Here is a 24,579-nt window from a genome sequence, read left to right as displayed (position 1 = left end):
CCATTCTCAAGTAGGTCTGTGTCTTTATTCCTGTTTTACCCCTAAGTTCTTCATGACATTTTTTTTCCTTAAATTCCACATATATGTGTTAGCATACAGTATTTGTCTTTCTCTTTCTGACTTACTTCACTCTGTATGACAGACACTAGGTCTATCCGCCTCATTACAAATAGCTCAATTTCGTTTCTTTTTTTTTTTTTTTTTTTTTGGCGGTACGCGGGCCTCTCACTGTTGTGGCCTCTCCTGTCGTGGAGCACAGGCTCTGGATGCACAGGCTCAGCGGCCACGGCTCACGGGCCCAGCCGCTCCGCGGCATATGGGATCCTCCCAGACCAGGGCACGAACCCGTATCCCCTGCATCGGCACGCGGACTCTCAACCACTGCGCCACCAGGGAGGCCCTCAATTTCGTTTCTTTTTATGGCTGAGTAATATTCCATTGTATATATGTGCCACAACTTCTTTATCCATTCATCTGATGATGGACACTTAGGTTGTTTCCATCTCCGGGCTATTGTAAATAGAGCTTCAATGAACATTTTGTTTGGTACATGACTCTTTTTGAATTATGGTTTTCTCAGGGTATATGCCCAGTAGTGGGATTGCTGGGTCATATGGTAGTTCTATTTGTAGTTTTTTAAGGAACCTCCATACTGTTCTCCATAGTGGCTGTACCAATTCACATTCCCACCAGCAGTGCAAGAGTGTTCCCTTTTCTCCACACCCTCTCCAGCATTTATTGTTTCTAGATTTTTTGATGATGGCCATTCTGACTGGTGTGAGATGATATCTCATTGTAGTTTTGATTTGCATTTCTCTAATGATTAATGATGTTGAGCATTCTTTCACGTGTTTGTTGGCAGTCTGTATATCTTCTTTGGAGAAATGTCTATTTAGGTCTTCTGCCCATTTTTGGATTGGGTTGTTTGTTTTTTTGCTATTGAGCTGCATGAGCTGCTTATAAATTTTGGAGATTAATCCTTTGTCAGTTGCTTCATTTGCAAATATTTTCTCCCATTCTGAGCGTTGTCTTTTGGTCTTGTTTATGGTTTCCTTTGCTGTGCAAAAGCTTTGAAGTTTCATTAGGTACCATTTGTTTATATTTCCATTTCTCTAGGAGGTGGGTCAAAAAGGATCTTGCTGTGATTTATGTCATAGAGTGTTCTGCCTATGTTTTCCTCTAAGAGTTTGATAGTTTCTGACCTTACATTTAGGTCTTTAATCCATTTTGAGCTTATTTTTGTGTATGGTGTTAGGGAGTGATCTAATCTCATACTTTTACATGTCCCTGTCCAGTTTTCCCAGCACCACTTATTGAAGAGGCTGTACAGGACTATTCTTGATTAAGATTTACCAAAACCTTTCATCAGATATGCTTGTACATTGTCAAACATATTCACTGTCTGATAAACAAGGTGAGCACTTTCTAGGACTTGATATTAATCTGAAAGCTAAAATGAAAAATTTTCTAAAAAATACAGAATTTTAAATTACTTACAATTATACAAACAGAACACTCTACTCCCTCAACATAACACCACTGCATAGTTTTAGAAATTAAAATTAAGTATGTCAGAATTTTTGACAAAAATTTCTTGAGAGGGGGCTTCCCTGGTGGCGCAGTGGTTGAGAGTCCACCTGCCGATGCAGGAGACACGGGTTCATGCCCCGGTCCGGGAAGATCCCACATGCCGCGGAGTGGCTGGGCCCGTGAGTCATGGCTGCTAAGCCTGCACGTCCGGAGCCTGTGCTCCGCAACGGGAGAGGCCACAACAGTGAGAGGCCCGCGTACCACAAAAAAAAAAAAAAAAAATTTTCTTGACAGGATCTACTCATCCAATATTTTATTTCCAAAGTTAGCACATACATGTTAACTAATGTTAGCTAATACTTTCAGGTTGAAGAAACATATCCCAATACTTACACAAATATTATTTAACCACCAATTCACACATAACCTCACACATTGCAACCAGGAATTTTTGTAGCTTGGCTAATATTTTCTTCTTTGATTTAAAGACAAGCAAAGGCAGGAAATCATTTAATTTGTGACAAAAATTCAATTGCTCGGTTATTAGGAAAAAACTAATGAAGCTTAAGCTTCATTTATTGAGCAATGATTTTCCTACCCTGTCAGGGACATTTGATTCATCTTTTTAAATGATGTTGTCTAAACAAGGTCCTACTGTATAGCACAGGGGACTATATTCAATACCTTTGATAAACCATCATGGAAAAGAATATAAAGAAAGAATGTCTAAATGTATATAACTGAGTCACTGTGCTGTACAGCAGAGACTGGCACAACACTGTAAATCAACTATACTTCAATTAAAAAATAAATAAATAAAATGAAAATCAAAATGACCTTATCTAGTCACTTTCCCTCACCAGAGAGCTATGAAGTACTATTCCACAGCTCCCACCCCAACTCCTGTACCATGGGATTTTCTAACATGTGTCTGACAATTGTGACAACCAACATTCATTCCTGATAAATGCAAAAGCACTGGTGGGCATTCAAATAAACACGAAAGGAATTGTTTGTTTTGTTTTACTTTGTTTTTCCTGTTCCCCCTGCCCCTAAAACAACTGAATGAACCATGAAAGATATAAACCAAGCCAATGAATATCTTTTTTTTCTCTTTCCAGTCCAAATCTAGTTTTTAAAATCGTGGTCAAAACAAAAACAAGGGCTTCCCTGGTGACGCAGTGGTTGAGAGTCTGCCTGCCGATGCAGGTGACACGGGTTCATGCCCCAGTCTGGGAATATCCCGCATGCCACGGAGCGGCTGGGCCCGTGAGCCATGGCTGCTCAGCCTGCGCGTCCAGAGCCTGTGCTCCGCAACAGGAGAGGCCACAATGGTGAGAGGCCCACGAACCGCCAAAAAAAAAAAAAAAAAAACAGTAGGCCCCACAAAACCAAAAGAGGCAATACCACAACAAAACTAACATTCTTTCAACAGAGCCAGGACTAAGCTCTACCATTTCCCCTATCCTGGTTCCTAAGGTACATTTTGAGGTGGTTTAGAAGTCACGTTTCAGACCACTCTAAACATCTCAAAGTGCTCCAGATCATTTAAAAACTCCCCTGAAGGCAAAGCAGCCCTCTTTTAGTAAGGAGAAATAGTAGAGAAACTTCCCCAATACTGAGACTGAAATAACCAAGACCTTCGAGGCCTCCAAAGGTCTCCTATGTAGAAAACAGCTTCTCTCTGAGAATTTACAAATTCTTACAACCCATCTACATTTTTAGAGGTTGAAAATATTCTTTTTAAAAAATATACATTGGGGGCTTCCCTGGTGGCACAGTGGTTAAGAATCTGCCTTCCAATGCAGGGGACACGGGTTCGAGCCCTGGCCCAGGAAGATCCCACATGCCGCAGTGTAATTAAGCCCGTGCGCCACAACTACTGAGCCCGCATGCCACAGCTACTGAGGCCTGCACGCCTAGAGCCCATGCTCCCAACGGGAGAAGCCACTGCAATGGGAAGCCCTTGCACCGCAACAAAGAGTGGTCCCCACTCGCCGTAACCAGAGAAATCCCGTGGACAGCAACGAAGACCCAACGCAACCAAAAATAAAAATACAAATAAAAATAAAAATAAAAGAAAGAGAGTCTTTCATAGACAGCATATAGTTGGATCATGTTTATATAAAAAAAAATGCATTGGAACAGAGGTACAATGAGCCTTCCAGAAAGCACACAAAAAAGGTCCATCTGTTATGCATTTTTCTCTACTTCTTGTCTGATCATTTTCTATAATACCCATGAAAAGTCTTGATTTATTTTACTTCTCTGAAACTCAGGGGACATCACTTCATTTGCTGATCTCTCTGACCAGTGATTACCTTCAAGCATTCACCTAGGTGTTATTCTCTTTTAATCCTGTTGCCTCTAAAAGTTGTCAACCAGTTTTCAAGAAGGCTTATTTTTTAAAATTGAGATGTAATTCACGTACCATAAAATGCAGTGGTATATTCACAAAGTAGTATAATTCAGTAGTGTACAATTCAGTAGTATATTCACAAAGTAGTGTAATCATTACCACCAAATAGTTCCTAAGAGGCTTGTATTTAAATTAGATAGAAGACCTAAGTGATAACCTAAGTAAGAAACATGGAAGTAGGGAAAAATTGCTTTAATTTACATTCTGAGGGTAGAGAATGTAAGCTAGAAAGGGTGAGTACAAATCAGATGTTCTGCAAGGGGAAAGTTAAAGGAAGAAGCCAATGTACTTTAAATCCCATAAATAGTTTTTATGGATGGCCTCTATCTGCTTCCCATTGAAGGTAACTGTATAAATGACTTTTCCTCCCTGGACTGAAGCTGGGACTCAAGCAGGCTCCTGCACTATTCAGGCTGATTAATGACTTTTTTCTTCTTGCTACTCCATCAGAGGGAACTCTTCAGTGAATTCTTCTAACTACCAAAAGGCACAGGAAGCCCCATACAGCTTTATACAAACTAAGATCCAGCCAAAGCCACCTAAGCATTTGACCAAAAAGACAAGTGAGGACTATAGAAGCCAGAAGCAATTCTACCTAAAGAACAGTGAGGAACTCAGAAAGGCAGTGAACTGACACAGGGCTATAAACAGAGTTCAAACACCTTATGCATTTCAGAGAGGCAAATTCCATCTCAGCCAAATAGTTCTAGGGAAGAGAATATAACCTGCCAATTAAGGCATCTGCTCATCACTGTCATGCTATACTGTCACCTGTCTGTTCTACCTACAGATGTCCTGTGTGGTTTAGATAGAGACCTCCAATGCTACATAGTCTACCAACCAAAAACTGCCAAGCTGGTGGTCCTTGCTTCTGAATAAAGTGATGCCTTGGGTTGCAAAGGATGTCCCATTCTCAGATCCAGATTAAGACTCTACACCCAGGACTTGCTCGTGGCGCAGTGGTTAAGAATCTGCCTGCCAATGCAGGAGACACAGGTTTGAGTCCTGGTACAGGAAGATTCCACATGCTGCAGAGCAACTAAGCTCGTGCACCACAACTACTGAGCCTGCGCTCTAGAGCCCGTGAGCCACAACTACTGACCTGCGTGCCTAGAGCCCGTGCTCCGCAACAAGAGAAGCCACTGCAATGAGAAGCTCTAGAGCCCGTGAGCCACAACTACTGACCTGCATGCCTAGAGCCCGTGCTCCGCAACAAGAGAAGCCACTGCAATGAGAAGCTCTAGAGCCCGTGAGCCACAACTACTGACCTGCGTGCCTAGAGCCTGTGCTCCGCAACAAGAGAAGCCACTGCAATGAGAAGCCCACGCACCACAACAGAGTAGCCCCTGATCGCCGCAACTACAGAAAGCCAGCGCACAGCAACGAAGACCCAACACAGCCATAAATAAATAATCAATCAATCAATCAACTAATTAATACCATATTAAAAAAAAAAGACTCGACACCCAAAAGCCCCAAGGAAAGGTGGCATGCAGGGAACCCAATAAAAAAGTCAATAAAAATATTGAAACTTCCCTACCAGGGCTGCAAACTACCACTAACCATCCTTGCTAAATTAAGGGGTTTTAATAAGGAAGCTTAAATTGAAGAATAAACCAGCTCTCAGAATAGAAAATGAGTTTCATCTTAAGTGTTAGGAAAGTTAACTACCCCAAAGAAAAAGATTAAGTAAAACCAGAAATTCTAAAGTCTTGCTTTCCAAAACAGTACTGGGATTCTACTTTAAAGTCAGCAACAAACCCTCAAAAGTACCCAGCCCTGACCAAGCCCTGAAAACATACTTATATCCTCTTAGGCTACCCCTCCCCTTACTAGCTGACAGACCTAAACTCAAACTTCCCTTAGTCACTAAACCTTAGTGCCTTACTGCTCCTATGAAGTCTACAGGGACCTCAAGCTATCATTCCCAATAGTCCAGTGAGTCCCTATTCTGCAGTAAGTACCACACCACCTAATGAGGTTCAGAATACATCATCATCAGAGACAACTCGCTCATGTCTCTGCTCATGGTACTTAGCCAAGTTGTCCATTTCCAGAGTCTACACCAAGGTAATCTCTCAGGAGAGGTAATCCCTTAAAGTGAGGGTAAGAGTCACAAAACATCCATATTCTCTAACAAAACCTTCTACTCAAAGTCTTTGGGGTGGGAAACGTTAAAAATGAAATAAACAAGACCAATCCCCAGGTAATGCCAAGGATGACTAAAATTAACCCTAGTTCCAGCACCTCTCCCCAGTTCACCTGATCCCTCTAGGACCGCATCACAGGATTCTTCTCCAGGTATACTGTTCTCCACTCAGCCATAGAGTCCATCCACTGCCTCCATAAGACCCACCCAGCCCTAAAAAGTGCCTCCTGGCTTCCCAGACATTCTTATTTTTAAAACTCAGCCACCTTTCCTTAAGGCTCATCTGTAAACACCCTCCCCAAATGTGGTACCAAACCCAGTAAGTCTCCTGGCTGAAAACATCTTCTGTAGTTTTAGCGATGTGACAAGTAAGTGTGATATTTTCTGATTTGTCAGTTTTCCCCTAAGAACTAAAAGTTTTACTTGTCTATTCTGTAAGTGCCAGAAAAAAAAAGCAAAAATGTGTATCTGCATTTTCCAACTATAATTTATTTTTTCTAAATGATGTTGAGCTACTCCATCTGGAATACCATAAACTATGCATGTTTTGTATCATCCGTGTCAACCCATTTCACAGTGGATTTCTGCCCCTAAACTGAAAGATCCTCTCAGAGTTTTTTCTTTTCTTAAGGAAGGCACTTCTGTTTTACCAACACAGAGGTAAAAACTCAAACCATTTCAATTGTGAAAAATGAAAGGATATGAGCCTGTTCCCTTAATAAATGCAGAGAGCCTCTCTGACACTTTCAATATACCCAAAATGCTAGGGTACGAGACCAAGTGACTCAGTTGCTGCAAATGCTTACTTCCTAAGAAGAAATTTCCTTCACAGGGTCACAAAAACTGTGTCCACTCACTATATGAACACTGACAGAATCAAAGCAAGATATTGCTTCTTCCTACTAACACCACCCTATTAACCTTCTAACTTTCTGACACTACTTAATGAAGCAATACTAAAACAATTCTGTAGCACTTCAGTTTACTGTAAGAGAGTTACTTTCTATGTCTGAGACTTATTAGGAAACATAATCCGTAAGCTATATTGTTTTTACTTAAATGATACAAATTCCTTTGGGAAAAAAAATCACAGCAAGCTTTATACTGTCAGTATTCAAGTCCATCTAAAAATCAACAGCAGTTCTGTCTGCATTCAAATATCAGAGAAACACTGTGAGAATGAGAACACCTACAACCATTCCAAGAACTCTGGAGGAAGTATGCTACATAAACAGAAAGAAGAACTAAGAACATTAAATAACATCAACACTACTCCAGTTCCTGCCCCAGCTCTGTACAGCAGAACTGATATCAGGTAGGCAAGGCCTTGCCATGGGCTCCTAAGGCACATATGCATTAGGCTTTTCTACTTACAGAAGGTCCACTTGCTTACTGTCTATTTTAAATGGTGCAAAAAAGTTCTAGAATAAAGACTACAAACAAATAATCTAATGCAATCATTCTCACAATTCAGGGTGCATCAAAAATCGCATGGAGGGACTTCCCTGGTGGCACAGTGGTTAAGACTCCACACTCCCAATGCAGGAGGCCCTGGTCTGATCCCTGATCGGGGAACCAGATCCCACGTGCATGCTGCAACTAAGAGTGCACATGCCACAACTAAGGAGCCTGCCTGCCGCATCTAAGACCCGGCACAAGCAAATAAATAAATAAATACATAAAATAAACATTAAAAAAAATCGCATGGAGGGCTTGTTAAAGCAGAGATTGGTAGGCCCCACCCCCAGAGTTCCTGATTCAGAAGGTCTAGAAAGGAATCTGAAAATATGTATTTCTAACAAGTTAGAGGTAGTACTGACACCGCTGGTCTAGGATCCACTCTGAGAACCACTGCTCTATAGTTTGTTGACAGAAATAGTTCATTGCAGTCTTTATCTTGCAAGATTTCTGCTGATTGTTTAAAAATAGGATACATCAGGTTTATGTCAGTTTTTCACATTTTTATTGGAAATAATTTCCAAGTTACAAAAAAAAGTTGCAAGAACAGTACAAAGAACACACTCATATGCCCATTACCAGTTTCATCTATTGATACATGTTGTCATATCTACTCCCTTCCTTCTCCATATTCATCAATTTTTTTTTCTAAACCCCATGAAAAAATTGCATACATCATGGTCCTTTACTTCTAAAAATTTCACTGTGTATCTCCTAAGAATAAGGATGTTCTCTTACATAACCACAGTAGTTACCAACTTCAGTGAATTTAACATTGATACACCACTGCCACAATCAATATATAAAACAGCTCCATTATGCCCCCCATTCCCTTATGCTTCCATTTTACAGTCAACTCCTCCCCCAATACCTTGGCAACCACTATCTTCTATTACTATAATCTTGCTTTTTCCAGAATGTCATATAAATAGGATCATACAGTATGCAGTATTTTTTAAAATTATAATCAAATACAGAGAACATAAAATGCACCATTTTAAAGTGTACAATTCAGTGACATTAAGTACATTCACCGTGTTATGCAACCATCACCACTATCTAGTTCCAGAAGAACATTTTTATCACCCCAAAAGGAAACCCCATACCCATTAAGCAGTCACTCCCCTTTTCCTTCTTCTCCAGCCCCTAACAACCACCTAACTACCCAATCCATTTTCTGTCTCTACAGATATGCCTATTCTGGATATTTCATATAAATGCAATCAGACAATATGTGGTCTTTTGTGCCTGGTTCTTTCACTGAGCATAATGTTTTCAAGGTTCATTCAAGTTGTAGCATGTATCAGTACTTTATTTCTTTTCAGGGCCATATGTAGCCTTTTGAGTCTGGTTTCTTTCACTTAGCATAATGCCTTTGAGATTCATCCATGTTGTTACATGCACACACATAGTTTCATCATTTTTGCTGCTGACTAGTATTCCATTGTATGTGTATACCAGAGTTTGTTTGCTCAGTCACCAAAAGACATTTCATTCCTGATACTTTCCCCAGAAATATGATCATGTAAGTCAAGGTACTTTTACAACTAATAGGGTTATTATATATTTGCACACGGCAATAGAAAAACTTAAACGTACAAAATATGTGTAGGTTCACAGTCCCTTATCTGCAATTCCAAAATCCAAATATCCCCTAAATACCAAGTTTTTGGTAAATTTTCAGTGAAGTCATTTGGAGACAAATCTTGATCTATATACTACACTTAGTCTCTTTACAGTCATCTTCTTAGTGAGAATATTCATTTTGCTGCAGAAGTATTACATCTGATACACATCCCACTGGGAGAAATAATTCATGTATGAGCTATGTACCACATTACCTTTCTATATTCAAAAAAATTCATAAATTCATCTGACCCCACAGATTTTGGATAGAAGTTGTGGCCGTGTACTTACACAGCTCTAAATGAGACAAAAATTAAACTGATATTACTTGAGTCAGTGAAGAGGCATTAATGTTTTCTCTGTTACAGACTAGCTCCCCAATACATCAGCTAAAAGGATGAACTCTACCCCACAATCCCCCTCTTATGATCAACATCCATCCTACATGGTCTCTGCAGGTTATCCTAGCCTAAAAAATTGACTGCCATTTATAAAAGACACCATTTCTACTAAAATTCACGCAAAACCTTTGAACAAGTAAATGTTAAAGTTCTCATAACATCTGATTGTTTCAAGGTATGTTCTTCAGCAGATACATAAGAGTGCCCGGCTGTGAAACCTAAACTACCCTTTAATACACCTCACCTGAAAGGAGACCACAGCTGCTCTCCATATACATTACTCCACATACACCACATTATTCATTCCAGGCATGCTGGGAACCCATCAGGGCCTGGCAGAGTGTCAAGAACTGGGTAAACAGGAGGGAACAAGACAGACGAGGCTCCTGCTATCATGGAGCTAACTCTCTAGTGAGAGGAATAAGACACACAAATCCACTGAGAAAAATATCAAAGTGATAAACCCTATGATGACAAACCAAGATACAATAAAAAATGACTGAGGAGTGATTTTAGATTGGATGGTGGGGCAAGGCCTCTGAGAGTTGAAACTGAAGCCAAGAACTAAACCCCAAAAGACAAGTGAGGATCAGTGGGAAGAGCAGTGCAAAGGCCCTGAGAGAGAAAGAAGTCTTTATTCGCCAAGGACTAGAGAAAGGCTCAGTGTGGCTAGAGTATAATAAGAAAGGTGGAGAGCAGTATGGGATGAGGTCAGACAAACAGCCAAGGGCAAACTCATGCAGGACTGTGTAAGTCAAAACAAGAAGTTGGGAATTTCTTCCAACTGAGATGGAAAGGTGTTAAAGGGTGTTAGGCAGAGGAATAACATGATCTGACTGATAATTTAAAAAGTTCATTCTACTTGCCACACAGTGATGTAATATGGATAACATGGGACTGGTAATCCAATCCATTCATTTTAAAAGGTATATATATACATATACATATATATACATATATATATATATATATATACACACACACATACACATATGTATGTGCATATATTTTTATTACACTATCACTCATATATTAAAATGCCAAGAAAAGTGCATTTCCTGAAAGCTGATTTTTTTTTTTAAACCACTGTCCTGTCTTGAACAATTTCACATGTGTATCATTATCTCTGGTGTGCCAGCTATAATTTTAATAGCTACCACAGCCAGGAAATTTAAGAACTCCCTCTGTGAACCATGTAAGTTAATGTAGGTTTTACTCTGCTAATAAATCTGACAATACACAAAGAAAGTCAATGACTACTAAAGAAATGGAAGAATTGCAATTGCTGCTATTTAAACATCAAGACATGCTTTTTCCTAAAAATACCAATACTTAACGAAAGCACAGTTCATGAAACAACATAAAAGCTGAAATTATTGCCCTATGAGTCAAAAAGCAACGGCAGCCTATAAATTCTATTTTTAATTCCCAAAGTTAATAGTAAATCAAGAAAGTCTGTATGAGACACATGCCCCTCCCTGCCAAAAAAGTGGTGTGCAAGAACAACATAACTACTCTTAGTCATGTTTCCACAAATTTAGAGTTGACATATTTAAAACAAAGAAACAATAGCTTTCTGAGAAATAATGCTTCTGAGTTTGTTGTCAAATTACAGAAAAAAAATTTCTGTACTTAAACACCAGATTATTTCAAGCACAAAAATTTATTTTTGTGGATAGTTTTCCTCTGTAGAACCAATCGAAAGAAGCTATCTAGTTAATGCAAAAATTTTATTCCATGGTAAACTGTTTAAAAGTAAACTATCTACTCAAAAATATGGCTTACTCTTACTTGAAGAGTTCTTTAACATGAATTACTGAAATTCTAAGTTTTGTGAAAAGACTAATGCTCTACTTCTTCAATTTAAAATTCTGCAAAATAGATCACTTAAATATTACCTTTATTTTTAAACCATTTCATATGTGTAGTCCTAAAAATATTGGTCCAATACCCTGAGTGCATGGCATTTCACTTTTGATTACTTTTTCTGTAATAAGATTTGAAGAAACTGACCAAACCTGGTACTCTAAAATACTAGGAGGATATTCTGAAAATCTAATCTGCAGTTCAGACCACAGAACAGAGGTCAAAAAGAAAGCTCTTCTGGATCTATTCATGGGTTTCAACAAAATAGCTGTTGCAGGAGACTGTTCGCAGAATAAGACTAAAATTTCAAGAAATCACTAATTTGTACAATTTCTCTGGAAAGTTGAAAATTCCACGCTGAAGAAATGAAATGTAAAATTTTACATATAGTAAGATAATTAAAATCTTACCAGGCTCAAATGTAAACGTTCCACCACCATGAAGAACATAAGCAGTAAGTTTAATGATTTAATTATATAAAATATATTTGGGGACAAATGCTACAACACTCACTTTATATCTCACAGGCACTCAGAAGAACTGGAACATGCATCCTTATTGCCCATGTGTGGACAAACATCCACAAAGAACCACAGCTAACACTAAAGCTGGCTGTTCTTTGAACGCATCAACAGGAGACTTCTGAAAATCTTAACTATGGTTTCTTAAAAAAAATTTGAGTAGCACAAGATGCAGAGATCTGACAAAGACTCTTCCTAACCCAAGGCTGCATGCAAGTCATGAAACTCACCTGTGTTATACTCCTTCAACTGCAAGTCCTTTACAGGCATGCCATCAGGAGTCCGAAAGGCATTAAGAATCTGCAAGAATATGGTATGTACAGTAATGATACACATCATAATCAAATATTGAATATTATATTTCCCCTAGTGGCTTTTATTCTACATAATTTAAGGCTATGATTACTTTACAAAGGCAAAATTGAGCCATACACACTCCAGGCATTCAAAAACTGCTGAATAAGTAGAACATAATTATTTAAAAATTCTCAAGTACAGGGCTTCCCTGGTGGCGCAGTGGTTGAGAGTCCGCCTGCCAATGCAGGGGACACGGGTCCGTGCCCCAGTCTGGGAGGATCCCACATGCCGTGGAGCGGCTGGGCCCATGAGCCATGGCCGCTGAGCGGTCGCGTCCGGAGCCTGTGCTCCACAGCGGGAGAGGCCACAACCGTGAGAGGCCCGCATACCACCAAAAAAAAAAAAAAAAAAAATTCTCAAGTACATAAAAAAAGCAGAAGAGCATAACCTCAAGAACTCAAGCTCTGAAATCAGACTGCCTGTATTCCAAGCCTCTCCTGCTCATGTGCTGTGTAACCTTTCAGCATCCGGATTCTCATCTTTCAAACATAAGATGATGCACTGAGCTCTTTCCAGTCCAGGGCCAGGGTACCTGAACTCCCTCGGCCTGGTCAGTTCTTCTCCCCATTTTCAAATGGACTGTTCTCTCACTTGCATTCAGGCCTGGGCTCAAATGTCACTTCCTCAGTGATGTCTTCCCTAACTACCCAATCTAAAATAGCCTATACCCCAATGATGCTCTAAACCCTTACTTTAGTTTCCTTCAGGGCATTCATCACTGCTTGATTTTTTCTTTTTTTTCCTTATTTTTTTATTATCCATGGAAGCAGTGACTTCATAATGTGCACTGCTATATCATTCAGTGCCTAGAACACTGCCTGGAATACAACAGTGCTTAATATTTGGAATGAATGAATAAAGAGTACGTGTTTCATAGGATGTTGTGATAATTAAATGAACTAATGCTTGTAAACATCACACAATGCCTAATACAGAGTAAAGCACTGTCTGCTCTGGTTGTTGTATATTCTGACCAAACTCTTCCTTAAGGTCATCCATAGTTTAGTCACCAAGTCCTTTACCACTGAGGAGTTAGGCAGCTCCCAGTTTTTACTACTGTCAATAAACCACATCTTTATGTATCTTTATGTAACTGCATCTTGGATCATCCCCTAAAGGATGATTATCAGGTCTAAGGACAGCAATCATTTGTCATAATTTTCTTTTTTTTTTAACAAACCTCACCTCAGTTGAGTACATGTGTAACTGGTGAAAAATGAATGAGCTCTATGGATTATACCAAAGCCAATTTCCTGGTTTGGCTACTGTACTACAGTAATACAAGATGTTGACACTGGGGGACGGGCGGGAGAAAGCTGGGTGAAGGAAAACCAAGATTTTCCTGAATATTTCTTTACGCTTTCCTGGGAATCTACAATTTTTCAAAATAAAAAGTTAAAAAAAAATTTTAATTGATGAAAAGAAAGGAAAAGGAAAAAAGAAAAAAAGGCTTACCTCTTCTTTTGCTGCATTTTCAGGCACCCCATTTAATCGAATAAGCTTGCTTGGTTTCTCCTCACTTGGGCCAGTCCTATAATCTTGATCCTTGAATCCAGAATAAAAAATTATTTTAGAAACAAATACATGTTAATGCGCAAAATGAAACAACATGAAATACAGGTACTCAGGATCAAAAATCAAAATGACTTACATCATATGAAGATGTAAAAAATTATAATTGTCTCTATTTTTCTGAGTTCCAAAATTTGATTTCTTTCTTTCTTTTTTTTTTTTCTTTGTGGGATCTTAGTTCCCCGACCAGGGATTGAGCCCGGGCCCCAGCAGTGAAAGCGCTGAGTCCTAACCACTGGACTGCTAGGGAATTCCCCCAAAATTTTATTTCAAATCATTAGAATACAAGTGTGCTAAGATCCATGGTCATTGAGGGAATTTTAAAATAGTAAAGCAGAAAATTAAGAGAAACAACACTGAATACGACTTTTATAAACAGGAAAAAAATCACCTAGATTCTCAAAACTAAAATTTTCTTTTCCTGAATGAGAAAACAGCAAATAAATAAATAAAACCAGATGTCACTTATCAAAGATGTCATCTATAAACAAATTCCAGAACAGTCAAAAGGTGTCATCTGACAATATAACTTGACAGTACAATTCAGAGAAATCTGCATTTTCCATATTCACAAAAGTCTCAGCTCTAACTGATTCTCTTTCATTTCAACAGTTATAAAAAGGGTTTAACTTTTGGGAAAAAAAGTCTCCTATAACTACGTGACCACACCTCCCAGTTATGCCTACTCTCCTGGCATAATTACAAATAGTGTCCTCTTTTACTCTTGAAAATGTCCTGACTTGGACAATAAATTATATGGCTATCCGCCTCTAACATTCTCAAAATCCATTATCTGGTTAGCATGTCTTAGAATTACTGTCCAAAACAACAGAAACTTCAATAGAGATGGGTAATACCTATTTTAAAAGATAATATTTTCAATGTCCAACTGCAAACATAATTCTCCTCGCTTAGATTATATATATATTAGATTATACATACAGAAATTCAACATTTAAGTCAATTAAGTTAGCTTCAATAGAATACATGCAACATTAACATCACCTCCTCATAACTAGGTATTCTCTATCTCTATATCCTAGGTATTCTCTAAATGAGTTTAAATAAGAAAATGAACCCTAAACAGCCACAGGCCTGACTATGTAAGAGTTGAGAGAACCAACTCCCAAAGACAAATACTTTCAAACTAAATTATCCCAAAGCATTTCGATCAGTACCATCAAGCAAAATAATGAAGAGACACACATCAAAAATATGATCTGAACTGAGGGCCCTTTCTCTAGAGATGTACATTGAATACAAATCTTGCTTTTTAATGGATGTACAAAGTTAAGACCTAGGACTAATGGTCCTGGACTCTACACTTCACCCTTCAGAAAAGTCTTATGAAAAAGCAAAATTCAAAAAAGCAATCCACTCCATTAACATACCTGAAGGTCCCGTTGGGCATCTTGGGAAGTTTTGCCCTCTGGAAAAGACTTGCTCTGGCCATAGCCAAATATCTGGCTTCCTGGAAGCCTGTGATCCACATCACGGTACTCCATGCTTCTGTAATCAGTGTCTTGCCGGCCAAGGAAGTCCAGACCACCTTCTTCTTTAAACATACCAGCATCCGAACTCTGTTGTTCACCTCCAGAAAGCTGTGACATGTCCTGGTCTTGAAGTGGACTTTGGCTGGTCTGAAAGTCTGGTGGAGACTCATGTTCAAAAGCTACACCTTGTGTTTCTCCTTCTCTTGTTTCTGAATGCTCAAATTCTCCCTTCTGAATGGCAAAAGCAGGCCTTTCTGTTGTATGGTCATGTGCAGATTCTTCTCTCTTGTTCACATTCATACCAGAATGTTCTCTATCTTGTGTAGAGGGCTGAATGTAATCCAAAATAATTGGATCCACAGAGGGCATCTCCCTATCTTTAAATTCCATACAAGGTCCCACCTCTCTGCTCCTAAAATCCTGATCAGTCCTGGACCGGTGTCTACCTCTGAAATCTGAATGTGGTGTATCCCTGTCCCTAAAGTCTAGATCACTAGTACCTGAACCTCGGCCTCTGAAGTCCATCTGTGTTCCGTCTTTGTCCCTGAAGTCCAAATCAGATACATCTCTATTCCTAAAATCAGAACGGGACTGATCTCTGGCCCTGAAATCCAAATCTGATAAATCCCTTCCCCTAAAATCTGCATGGGATCCATCCCGGCCTCTAAAATCTAAATCATAAGTGCCCCGGCCCCTGAAGTCAGGTGGAGGAGCATCCCTACCTCTAAAGTCAACAGTATGAGCATCCCTGTCTCTGTAGTTCATGTGAGGTGTCTCCCTACCTCTATAATCCATAGAAGTACCATCCCCAGCCCTATAGTCCATAGGTGGTCCTTCTCTATCGCGAAAATCCCCAGAATGTATGTCCCTACTTCTGAAGTCCAACTGTGATGAATCTCTGCTCTGGAAATCAGAAGATGAAAAATCTCCCCCCCTGAAATCATGTCCAGGTCCCTCCCCTCCTCGATAGTCACCATGCTGTCCGTCTCTAGCTCCATAGCTGAAAGAATGCTCCTCTACATTTGCAAAGGGAGGCCCCGAATGCCCCTGGAAATCAAAGGGAAGTGAATCTCTGCCAGGAAAGTTGCCAGAGTGTCTCTCTTGAGCATGACTCTTAAGGGGAGGAGGAGGATAATCCCTGTTCCACCCGGGAGCAAACCTTTCTTCTTGGCTCCCACTGTAGAAACAAAGACAGTGTTATTCATATTGTCCAGAGAGTTTGAAATCTACACACCAGCATATTCTTCTCTAATCTCAGCACATTCTTCTGTAAACATTTTTTTTTGGCAGAGTTCTGTAACAAGGTCCTAGATCTGCAGAAAACAGCAATGTTTTGCTATTTTAAGACGAAGTGGCGTAGTAAACTTTTATATTCCCATTTCAGAACACGAGGAAAGTCAACACAAGGTTTTCAACATGACTGCTGCAGAAAAAGCTTTCACCCAGTCCTGCAACAGGGAAAATCCGCAACACCAGATAAGCTAGCAATGGTGACACTCTACAAAAATTTCCATTTCCTATAGCCAGGGAACTTAGAATTCCAAGATCAGCATGATGATTCCTATACATCAGAAAAATCAATGCACTGTAAATTTTATACAGTAGGTTTCAGGAGGTGTCTTTCTCATTGGTGCATACAGGAGTAACATTCCAAAATATTTGATTACAGCCACAGTATGGACACCACCCAGTCAGAATGGATGCAGGCCCAAAATGAAGAAACACTGGCTGTAAATCACTAGGAGTACACCAGTGTTCACCAGCTGAGCATCAGTCCTGGCTGCATCTAAATCCTAGTTCTACAGTGGTTTTGCCTAGAATTGCTCTCACCTGAGTCCTATTATTGTAACTACTCAAGGGTATCTCAGAAGGCAGCATGAATCATGCCACAAAGCATGTGTTAAGTCGACTAAACCAAGCAACAGCATCCAGGAGCTTAATACTGAAAGGGACCTAGAGAGAGCATTAGGCCTTCAAGCATTATCACCAGGTCCCAAAAAAAGAAGCTGATTTTCTAGATTCTAATGCCTCATCTAATTTTTTATGGTAATACAATATATTTTAAAATAAACATAGTATTAAATTCACATTCTCAGTTTACAGAACTCAAGAGATAAATGAGACTTGGCCCAATCTTTCATACTACCTAACTTCCTCACTTTGTCTTAAGCTCCAGACCAGTTTATATGTTTTGACTTTGGTAAAAGATTAGGGAATTTAAATAGGCAATTAGGTACCTAGGTTACTGAGCTTGAAGGGGAGGGGAGAGAAGGGCATGAAAAAGGAAAACATGAAATGATCTGAATGGTTACCTGCTTTTTAGCAGTCAAACAAAAGTATTAAGAGATCAAGTCCAACTCAATTCTCTCCTTCCAGAATATACAGGTTCTATTACATGACCCTTCTGAACTCAGACTACACTGCTATAGAAAGATTCAACAGACAACTGCTTCTGGGTTACTCAGTGCAAGAGAAACAGTTACGATGCCAAACCCTTTCCAAAAAGTAATAGGAATTTAACAATAGTAACCTAAACAGTTGAATGATGCATATTTAATGGATTTTCAGAACATGGTAACTTCCATTAGCTCCTATTAACATTAGTTATATCTATGGGGTTCATCATAAGAAAAGCAACTTTAAATGTTCTTCATAAAAAATACAATATAACACTAAAATTAAGACATTACCACTAATTCTGGTGTCACCCATATTTAAAATCATTCAAATCCCAATAGTTAGGGACTTCACTGGTGGCGCAGTGATTAAGAATCTGCCTGCCAATGCAGGGGACACGGGTTCGAGCCCTCTTCCAGGAAGGTCCCACATGCCATGGAGCAACTAAGCCCGTGCGCCATAACTATTGAGCCTGCGAGCCACAAAAACTAAGCCCACGCGCCGCAACTACTAAAGCCCACGCACCTAAAGCCCGTGCTCCGCAACAAGAGACGCCACTGCAATGAGAAGCCCGTGCACCGCGACAAAGAGTAGCCCCCACTCGCCGCAACTAGAGAAAGCCCGTGTGCAGCAACAAAGACCCAACACACTCAAAAAATTAATAAATTAATTTAAAAAAATCCCAATAGTTAGCTTGCAGGAAGACTTAAGCCTCAGCAGACACTCACAGGCTGAGTGCTGAGGTATCTAAATCTACATGTTCTCTGAACAAAACACATCCAACAGTGTCTTTGAATACTACCCTAAGGATTACCTTACCCTCTTAAGTGGAGAAGATCAAAGAGATCTAGAGTAACCACTGTACTAGGGTTCTTAGAACTGTATTTTATGTAGACTATTCAAGAAACACTTCTATTAGTATAAAATAGCAGTGGCTATGAATATCATTTTTAACCAAATTTTAAAAAATTTTAAGAAGATGAGTTGTTAAAATAAATACAAAATTATTTTCCTGCAAGATACCTTTTTCACCCAAATTAGTCCCCCCAAAAGTTATGCTATATAAACTATGTCTCTTTCTGGTCAAAGATCTTAAAAAATAGCATGTAATGACTTATATGTAAACTAAAATTAAGGTGGGGAAATACAATTTTAAATAATAAATTCAAAGAGAAAATGTTCTGAAAAAAATTTTTAAGTGATGCAATAGAGCTAAAGTTACCTAACATTCCTGAAGGCTTACAGGAAACAGCCTTACTTACAAATAATTATCCATAAATATAAGTAAAGAGGAGAGATTTTTAAATGTTAAAGTACAAACTCACTAATCTAGACTAGGGATCTGCAAACTTTTTCCATAAAGAGTCAGACAGTAATTACATTAGGCTTTGCAGTTTCTGTCAGAACTATTCAACTCTGCCATTGCAGCACGAAAGCAACCACAGACAATTTGTAAATGAATGAGCAGGCTATGTTCCAATAAAACAAAAACAAGCTGCAGGCTGTACAGCTTGTTGTTGTTGGCCACTGATCCAGACCTTAATATCTTGAAAGGAAAAACATAAGCAGCATCACCACCACTGCTTTAATTTAAAGACTGCTAAGCAGAAAGTAAAGACCCCTTTATTCATGAAACTAGTTTTACTAAATATTATATGGATTTTAAAAAAACTTAGTTCTCTCCCTAAATTTTTCATTGGAACCCCAAGCTTCAAAATAATAAAACATCTGTTGAATTTGCATAAGAAGATCCTGAAGACTGCCAATCAAAAAGAAAATTTACTAGTAACAGAAGTTTCAATTAGAACATAAATTTTTTTTTTGCCACACCACGTGGCTTGTGGGATTTTAGTTCCCTGACCAGGGACTGACCCCAGCCCCTTGGCAGTAAGAGTATGAAGTCCTAACCACTGGACCACCAGGGAACTCCCTGGAGCATAAATATTTTTTAATGTATAGCTTTAAAGGTCAGATTTCTTTGCCATATACCAACTAAAGCCATAACAATCATATTCCAATTGTAAACATAATGCAAAAGTTTTTAAATACCATCATCAGTGTTTATTATACTGGCTATAAAAAATTAACTCCCCACAAATCTAAAATATAGTACATTTACAACTGAACGGTACCACCTTCTCCACTTATCTTTGTACCTAGTAACCCTTAAAATTGAAATGCAGCTTAGAAAATTGCATCGAGTAATTTTTCTTTCTCAGAACTATTTTTGGTAGCTGAAACACAATGTGTCACAGGAAAGACAGAGCTCTGGATTCTAGACATAAATTACTGAATTTAATGAAACATTTACATACATTTATAAATATTTATGTACATTTTTTACTAGCTTTCCTTATTAATCAAATATGTATTACTTTGCTAAAAGAGACAAAAAATATTTTTAGAAATTGGGGGATTTTGTTAATGCTTTTAAAAAAGCTAAAACAAAAAACACTTGGCACGGTGGGTATTTAGTCTCACAATCACTTTAGAAATGACTAGAAAATTTTTAAATAGTTTCTATTTTTAAAAAAATCGAGCTATTTCTAGAAAATATCCCTCTTTATGGTAGGCCAAAAATATTATATTGTATCATTAAAATACTGACATTTCAATATTCAAATTTAAAGACTTACCGAAAAGGTCCTGTTCTGTTAGCAGATCGAGAATCCCCCCACATCTCTATGTCACGAGGGTCCAATAAGTAGATCCTTGCTACCAAACTCTGGTTATCACGGTACCTGTACAAAACAAACCACAAAAAATGAGTACATTGGAACATGAAGTAAAGACTAAACCAATCTCCTCCTGTTTGGCTTATCAGGGACCACATCAGCAGGTATACTTTTGGAAGTCACTTTTAAACATTTACATATTAATTTATAGCAAGAAAAATACATTTTAAATTTAAAATGTGCACTCTAGGGCACCATCAACTTCTCAATGTACTAAGAATGCTTCATAATATATTTACTAATTTTTCTGGCACCCATTCTATCTTCCTTTTCGGAAACAGCACCTTAGCATAAACACCACTCTCAGTCTGTGTGGCTGATTCTGCTCTATTCAGCCTGGCCGATCATAATAGTCTATTACTGGGACTTCCCTGGCTGCCCAGTGGTTAAGACTCCAAGCTTCCAACGCAGGGGGCACAAGTTCAATCCCTGGTCAGGGAACTAAGATCCCACATGCCAAGCAGAGCAGCCAAAAAATAAATTAAAATTAAAAAAAAAAAGAATAGTCTATTACCTCACCACAGTGATTGCTTTGAAGATGGGCATGTAACCTAAGGCTGAGAAGTCATCACAGGACCTGTGCTCCGGCTACTAAAAAAGAGGCAAACTTTTTTTTTTTTTTTGGCCATACCACGAGGCCTGTGGGAGCCTAGTTCCCTGACTGAACCTGGGCCCAGGCAGTGAAAGAGCCAAGTCCTAACCACTGGACCACCAGGGAATTCCCCAAAAGAGGCAAACTTTTATGACCTTGGATTTGGCAATGGTTTCTTACTCTGACAACAAAAGAAAAAATAGACTTCATCGAAATTGAAAACTTTTGTGAATCCAAGTACACTATCAAGAGAGTGAAAACACAACCCATGTCAGCAAAACAGCAGACTATAAAATTCCAAAGCCTCATTCCTCCACAGAAACATCAAAAAACAAGCAGTCTGAACCAACTCTGTTGTAGCTTTAGAAAACAGTCAAAGCTTTACAACAACCAAGTGAACACTCAATCAAGAAAAAGTCATCCTCGGGACTTCCCTGGTGGTCCAGTGGTTAAGATCCCGCGCTCCCAACGCAGGGGGCCTGGGTTCGATCAGCGGGACTAGATGCCGAATGCGGCAACAAAGATCCCACGTGGGGCCTCCCTGGTGGCGCAGTGGTTGAGAGTCCGCCTGCCGATGCAGGGGATACGGGTTCGTGCCCCGATCTGGGAGGATCCCATATGCCGCGGAGCGGCTGGGCCCGTGAGCCATGGCCGCTGGGCCTGCGCATCCGGAGCCTGTGCTCCGCAACGGGAGAGGCCACGACAGTGAGAGGCCCGCATACTGCAAAAAGAAAAAAAAAAAAAAAGATCCCACGTGCCACAATAAAGATCCCACAGGCCGCAACTAAGACCAGACGCAGCCAAATAAATAAATAAATAAATATTTTTTTAAAAGAATAAAAAATGAAAAAGTCATCCTCAAAATAATAGGAAAGTTTTGTGGTGTTTTTACTGATCCTTGCCCCACCCCCACCCCAGCATGGCAGTGGTTCTTGTCTTGAAGGCAGCCCAGTTTTCAGCTCCCTCCCTAAACCCAAGGGAAACCTGATTTGTAAACTATTGTGTAGATCTGTTCTAATCTGTATGGGGGCTATCTGAAGGACTGATTCAAGGTACTGGCCTCTGTTTTACCTAACTCAGAACTCCGGGGGGAAAAGCGGCAGGCACTGCTAATAAAAGCTACAAAGCAGACTACAGACTCACAGATACGGAGAGGATGGGGTTAAAACACTTTGGGAAGTTAGGACATTCCAAGGCACCATGTATATGAGAAAATTTAGAACACCACAAGCATACCCAGACACATGATCAGACAAAACCTGAGAAGACTCTAAGCTTTCACCTCAGGCTGATCTCTAGGTTCAGAGCAAGCCTAGCTAAGTGTTGAAGGAATGGCCCCAGCACAGAACCAATCTGCAAAAACAAAGAGAGGTGGGTTTTTCTTTCTCTTATTTTTGTTGGTGTGTTCATTTTTGTTGTATTTGTTTGAGCTCCTAGCATTCAAGGAAATCTTGGTTAACCCATTAGATGAACAAAGGCTAAAAGAACAGGTGTCAGTGATCACACTTAAGGAATACAGCCTTTGCAAAAATGGAATAGGAAAAGAATTCTATATCTAGCAAAACTCTCCTTCAAAAATGAGAAACAGGGACTTCCCTGGCAGTCCAGTGGTTAAGACTCTGCGCTTCCACTGCAGGGGGCACAGATTCAATCCCTGGTCAGAGAACTAAGATCCCGCATGCCACTCGGCGTGGAAAAAAAAAAAAATTAGTAAGAAATTAAGACATTTCCTGATAATCAAAAGCTGAGGGAATTTGATACCAGTAGATGGGCCCTGCAAGAAATGCTAAAAGTTCTTCAGGTTGAAATGAAAGAAAGTTAAACAGTAACTTGAAGCCATATGAAGAAATAAAGATCTTCAGTAAAGATTAAAAAAGCAAGAGCAATTATAAAAGCTAGTATTATTGTAACTTCAATTTTTAACTCCAGTTTTTACTTTCTACATGATTTAAAAGACAAATGCATAAAACACAATTATTAATCTAGGTTAATGGGACACAGTTTATAAAGATGTTATCTGTGACTTCAGTAACAGAGGGAAGGGGGACTTCCCTGGTGGCGCAGTGGTTAACAATCTGCCTGCCAATGCAGGGGACATGGGCTCAAGACTGGTCCGGGAAGATCCCACATGCCGCAGAGCAACTAAGCCCGTGTGCCACAACTACTGAGCCCACGCACCTAGAGCCCGTACTGCACAACAAGAGAAGCCACCACAATGAGAAGCCTGCTCACCGCAACCAAGAGTAGTCCCCACTTGCTGCAACTACAGAAAGCCCGCATGCAGCAACAAAGACCCAACGCAGCCAAAAATAAATAAATAAATAAATAAATTTATTAAAAAATTATTAATCTAGGTTAATAGGACACAATTTATAAAGATGTTATCTGTGACATCAATAACAGAAGGAAGGGGGACTTCCCTGGTGGTGCAGTGGTTAAGAATCCACCTGCCAGTGCAGGGGACACGGGTTCGAGCCCTGGTCCGGGAAGATCCCACATGCCGCGGAGCAACTGACTCCGTGCACCACAGCTACTGAGCCTGCGCGCCACCAACTACTGAAGCCCATGCACCTGGAGCCTGTGCTCCGCAGCAAGAGAGGCCACCGCAGTGAGAGGCCTGCACACCGCAACGAGGAGTAGCTCCCGCTCACTGCAACTAGAGAAAGCCCGCGTGTAGCAACAAAGACCCAATGCAGCCAAACATACATACATACATAAATAAATAAATAGAAGCAATGAGATAATATATTAAAAAAAAAAAAAGACAGAGGGAAGGAAAGGAACAGTATAGAAGCACAGTTTTTGTATGCTATTGAACTTAACTTGGTATAAATTCAAATTAAATTGTTATAACTATATGATGTTAAATGTAATTCCCATGGTAACCAAAAAGATAATATCTTTAGAATATACACATATGAAAATGAGAAGGCAATCAAAACATTTCACTATAAAAAAATCAACTAAACACTAAATAAGGCAATAATGGAAGAAATGAAGGGAAAAAAAGCTATAAGGAATATAGATTACAAATAGCAAAATGGCAGAAGTTCCTCCTTATTAGTAATCACTTTAAATATAAAGTTTTAAAATCTTCTTCTCAAAAGACAAGATTGGCATAATAGATTAAAAAACATAATCCAACTATACGCTGTCTACAACAGACTTGCTGTAGATCCAAAGACACAAATAGGTTGAAAGTGAAAAGACAGAAAAAAATATTCCGTGCAAATAGTAACCAAATGAGATCTGTGGTGGCTATACTAGTATCAGACAAAACAGACTTTAAATCAAAAAAGGTACAAAAGACAAAGGACATTATATATTAATTTAAAGGTTAAAAAATCACAAGAAGATAAATCATAAACATTATACACCTAATAACAGACCCTCAAAATATATGAAGCAAAAACTGAAAGAAACTGAAGGGAGAAGTAGACAGTTCTGTAACAGTTGGAAAGTT

At 39.3% G+C, this 24,579-nt stretch overlaps 1 protein-coding gene across 1 annotated transcript in view; it reads right to left on the bottom strand.

Annotated features, from left to right (window-relative positions):
- Window positions 1-24,579, bottom strand: part of RBM6 (RNA binding motif protein 6) — a 108,755-nt gene that overhangs the window by 69,346 nt on the left and 14,830 nt on the right. The window contains exons 2-5 of the mRNA XM_060109298.1: window positions 20,426-20,530; window positions 15,291-16,569; window positions 13,783-13,872; window positions 12,201-12,270 (exon numbers count right to left, since the gene is read on the bottom strand). Of these exons, the coding sequence (XP_059965281.1) occupies window positions 12,201-12,270; window positions 13,783-13,872; window positions 15,291-16,569; window positions 20,426-20,469 (1,483 nt within the window). The 5' untranslated portion in view covers window positions 20,470-20,530. The remainder of the gene's footprint in view (window positions 1-12,200; window positions 12,271-13,782; window positions 13,873-15,290; window positions 16,570-20,425; window positions 20,531-24,579) is intronic.

This window comes from Mesoplodon densirostris, chromosome 10 (genome assembly GCF_025265405.1).
Source record: "Mesoplodon densirostris isolate mMesDen1 chromosome 10, mMesDen1 primary haplotype, whole genome shotgun sequence".
NCBI classification, from domain to species: domain Eukaryota; kingdom Metazoa; phylum Chordata; class Mammalia; order Artiodactyla; family Ziphiidae; genus Mesoplodon; species Mesoplodon densirostris.
Note: the sequence above shows the minus strand (reverse complement) of the source record. Positions and strands in the feature narration are given on the sequence as shown.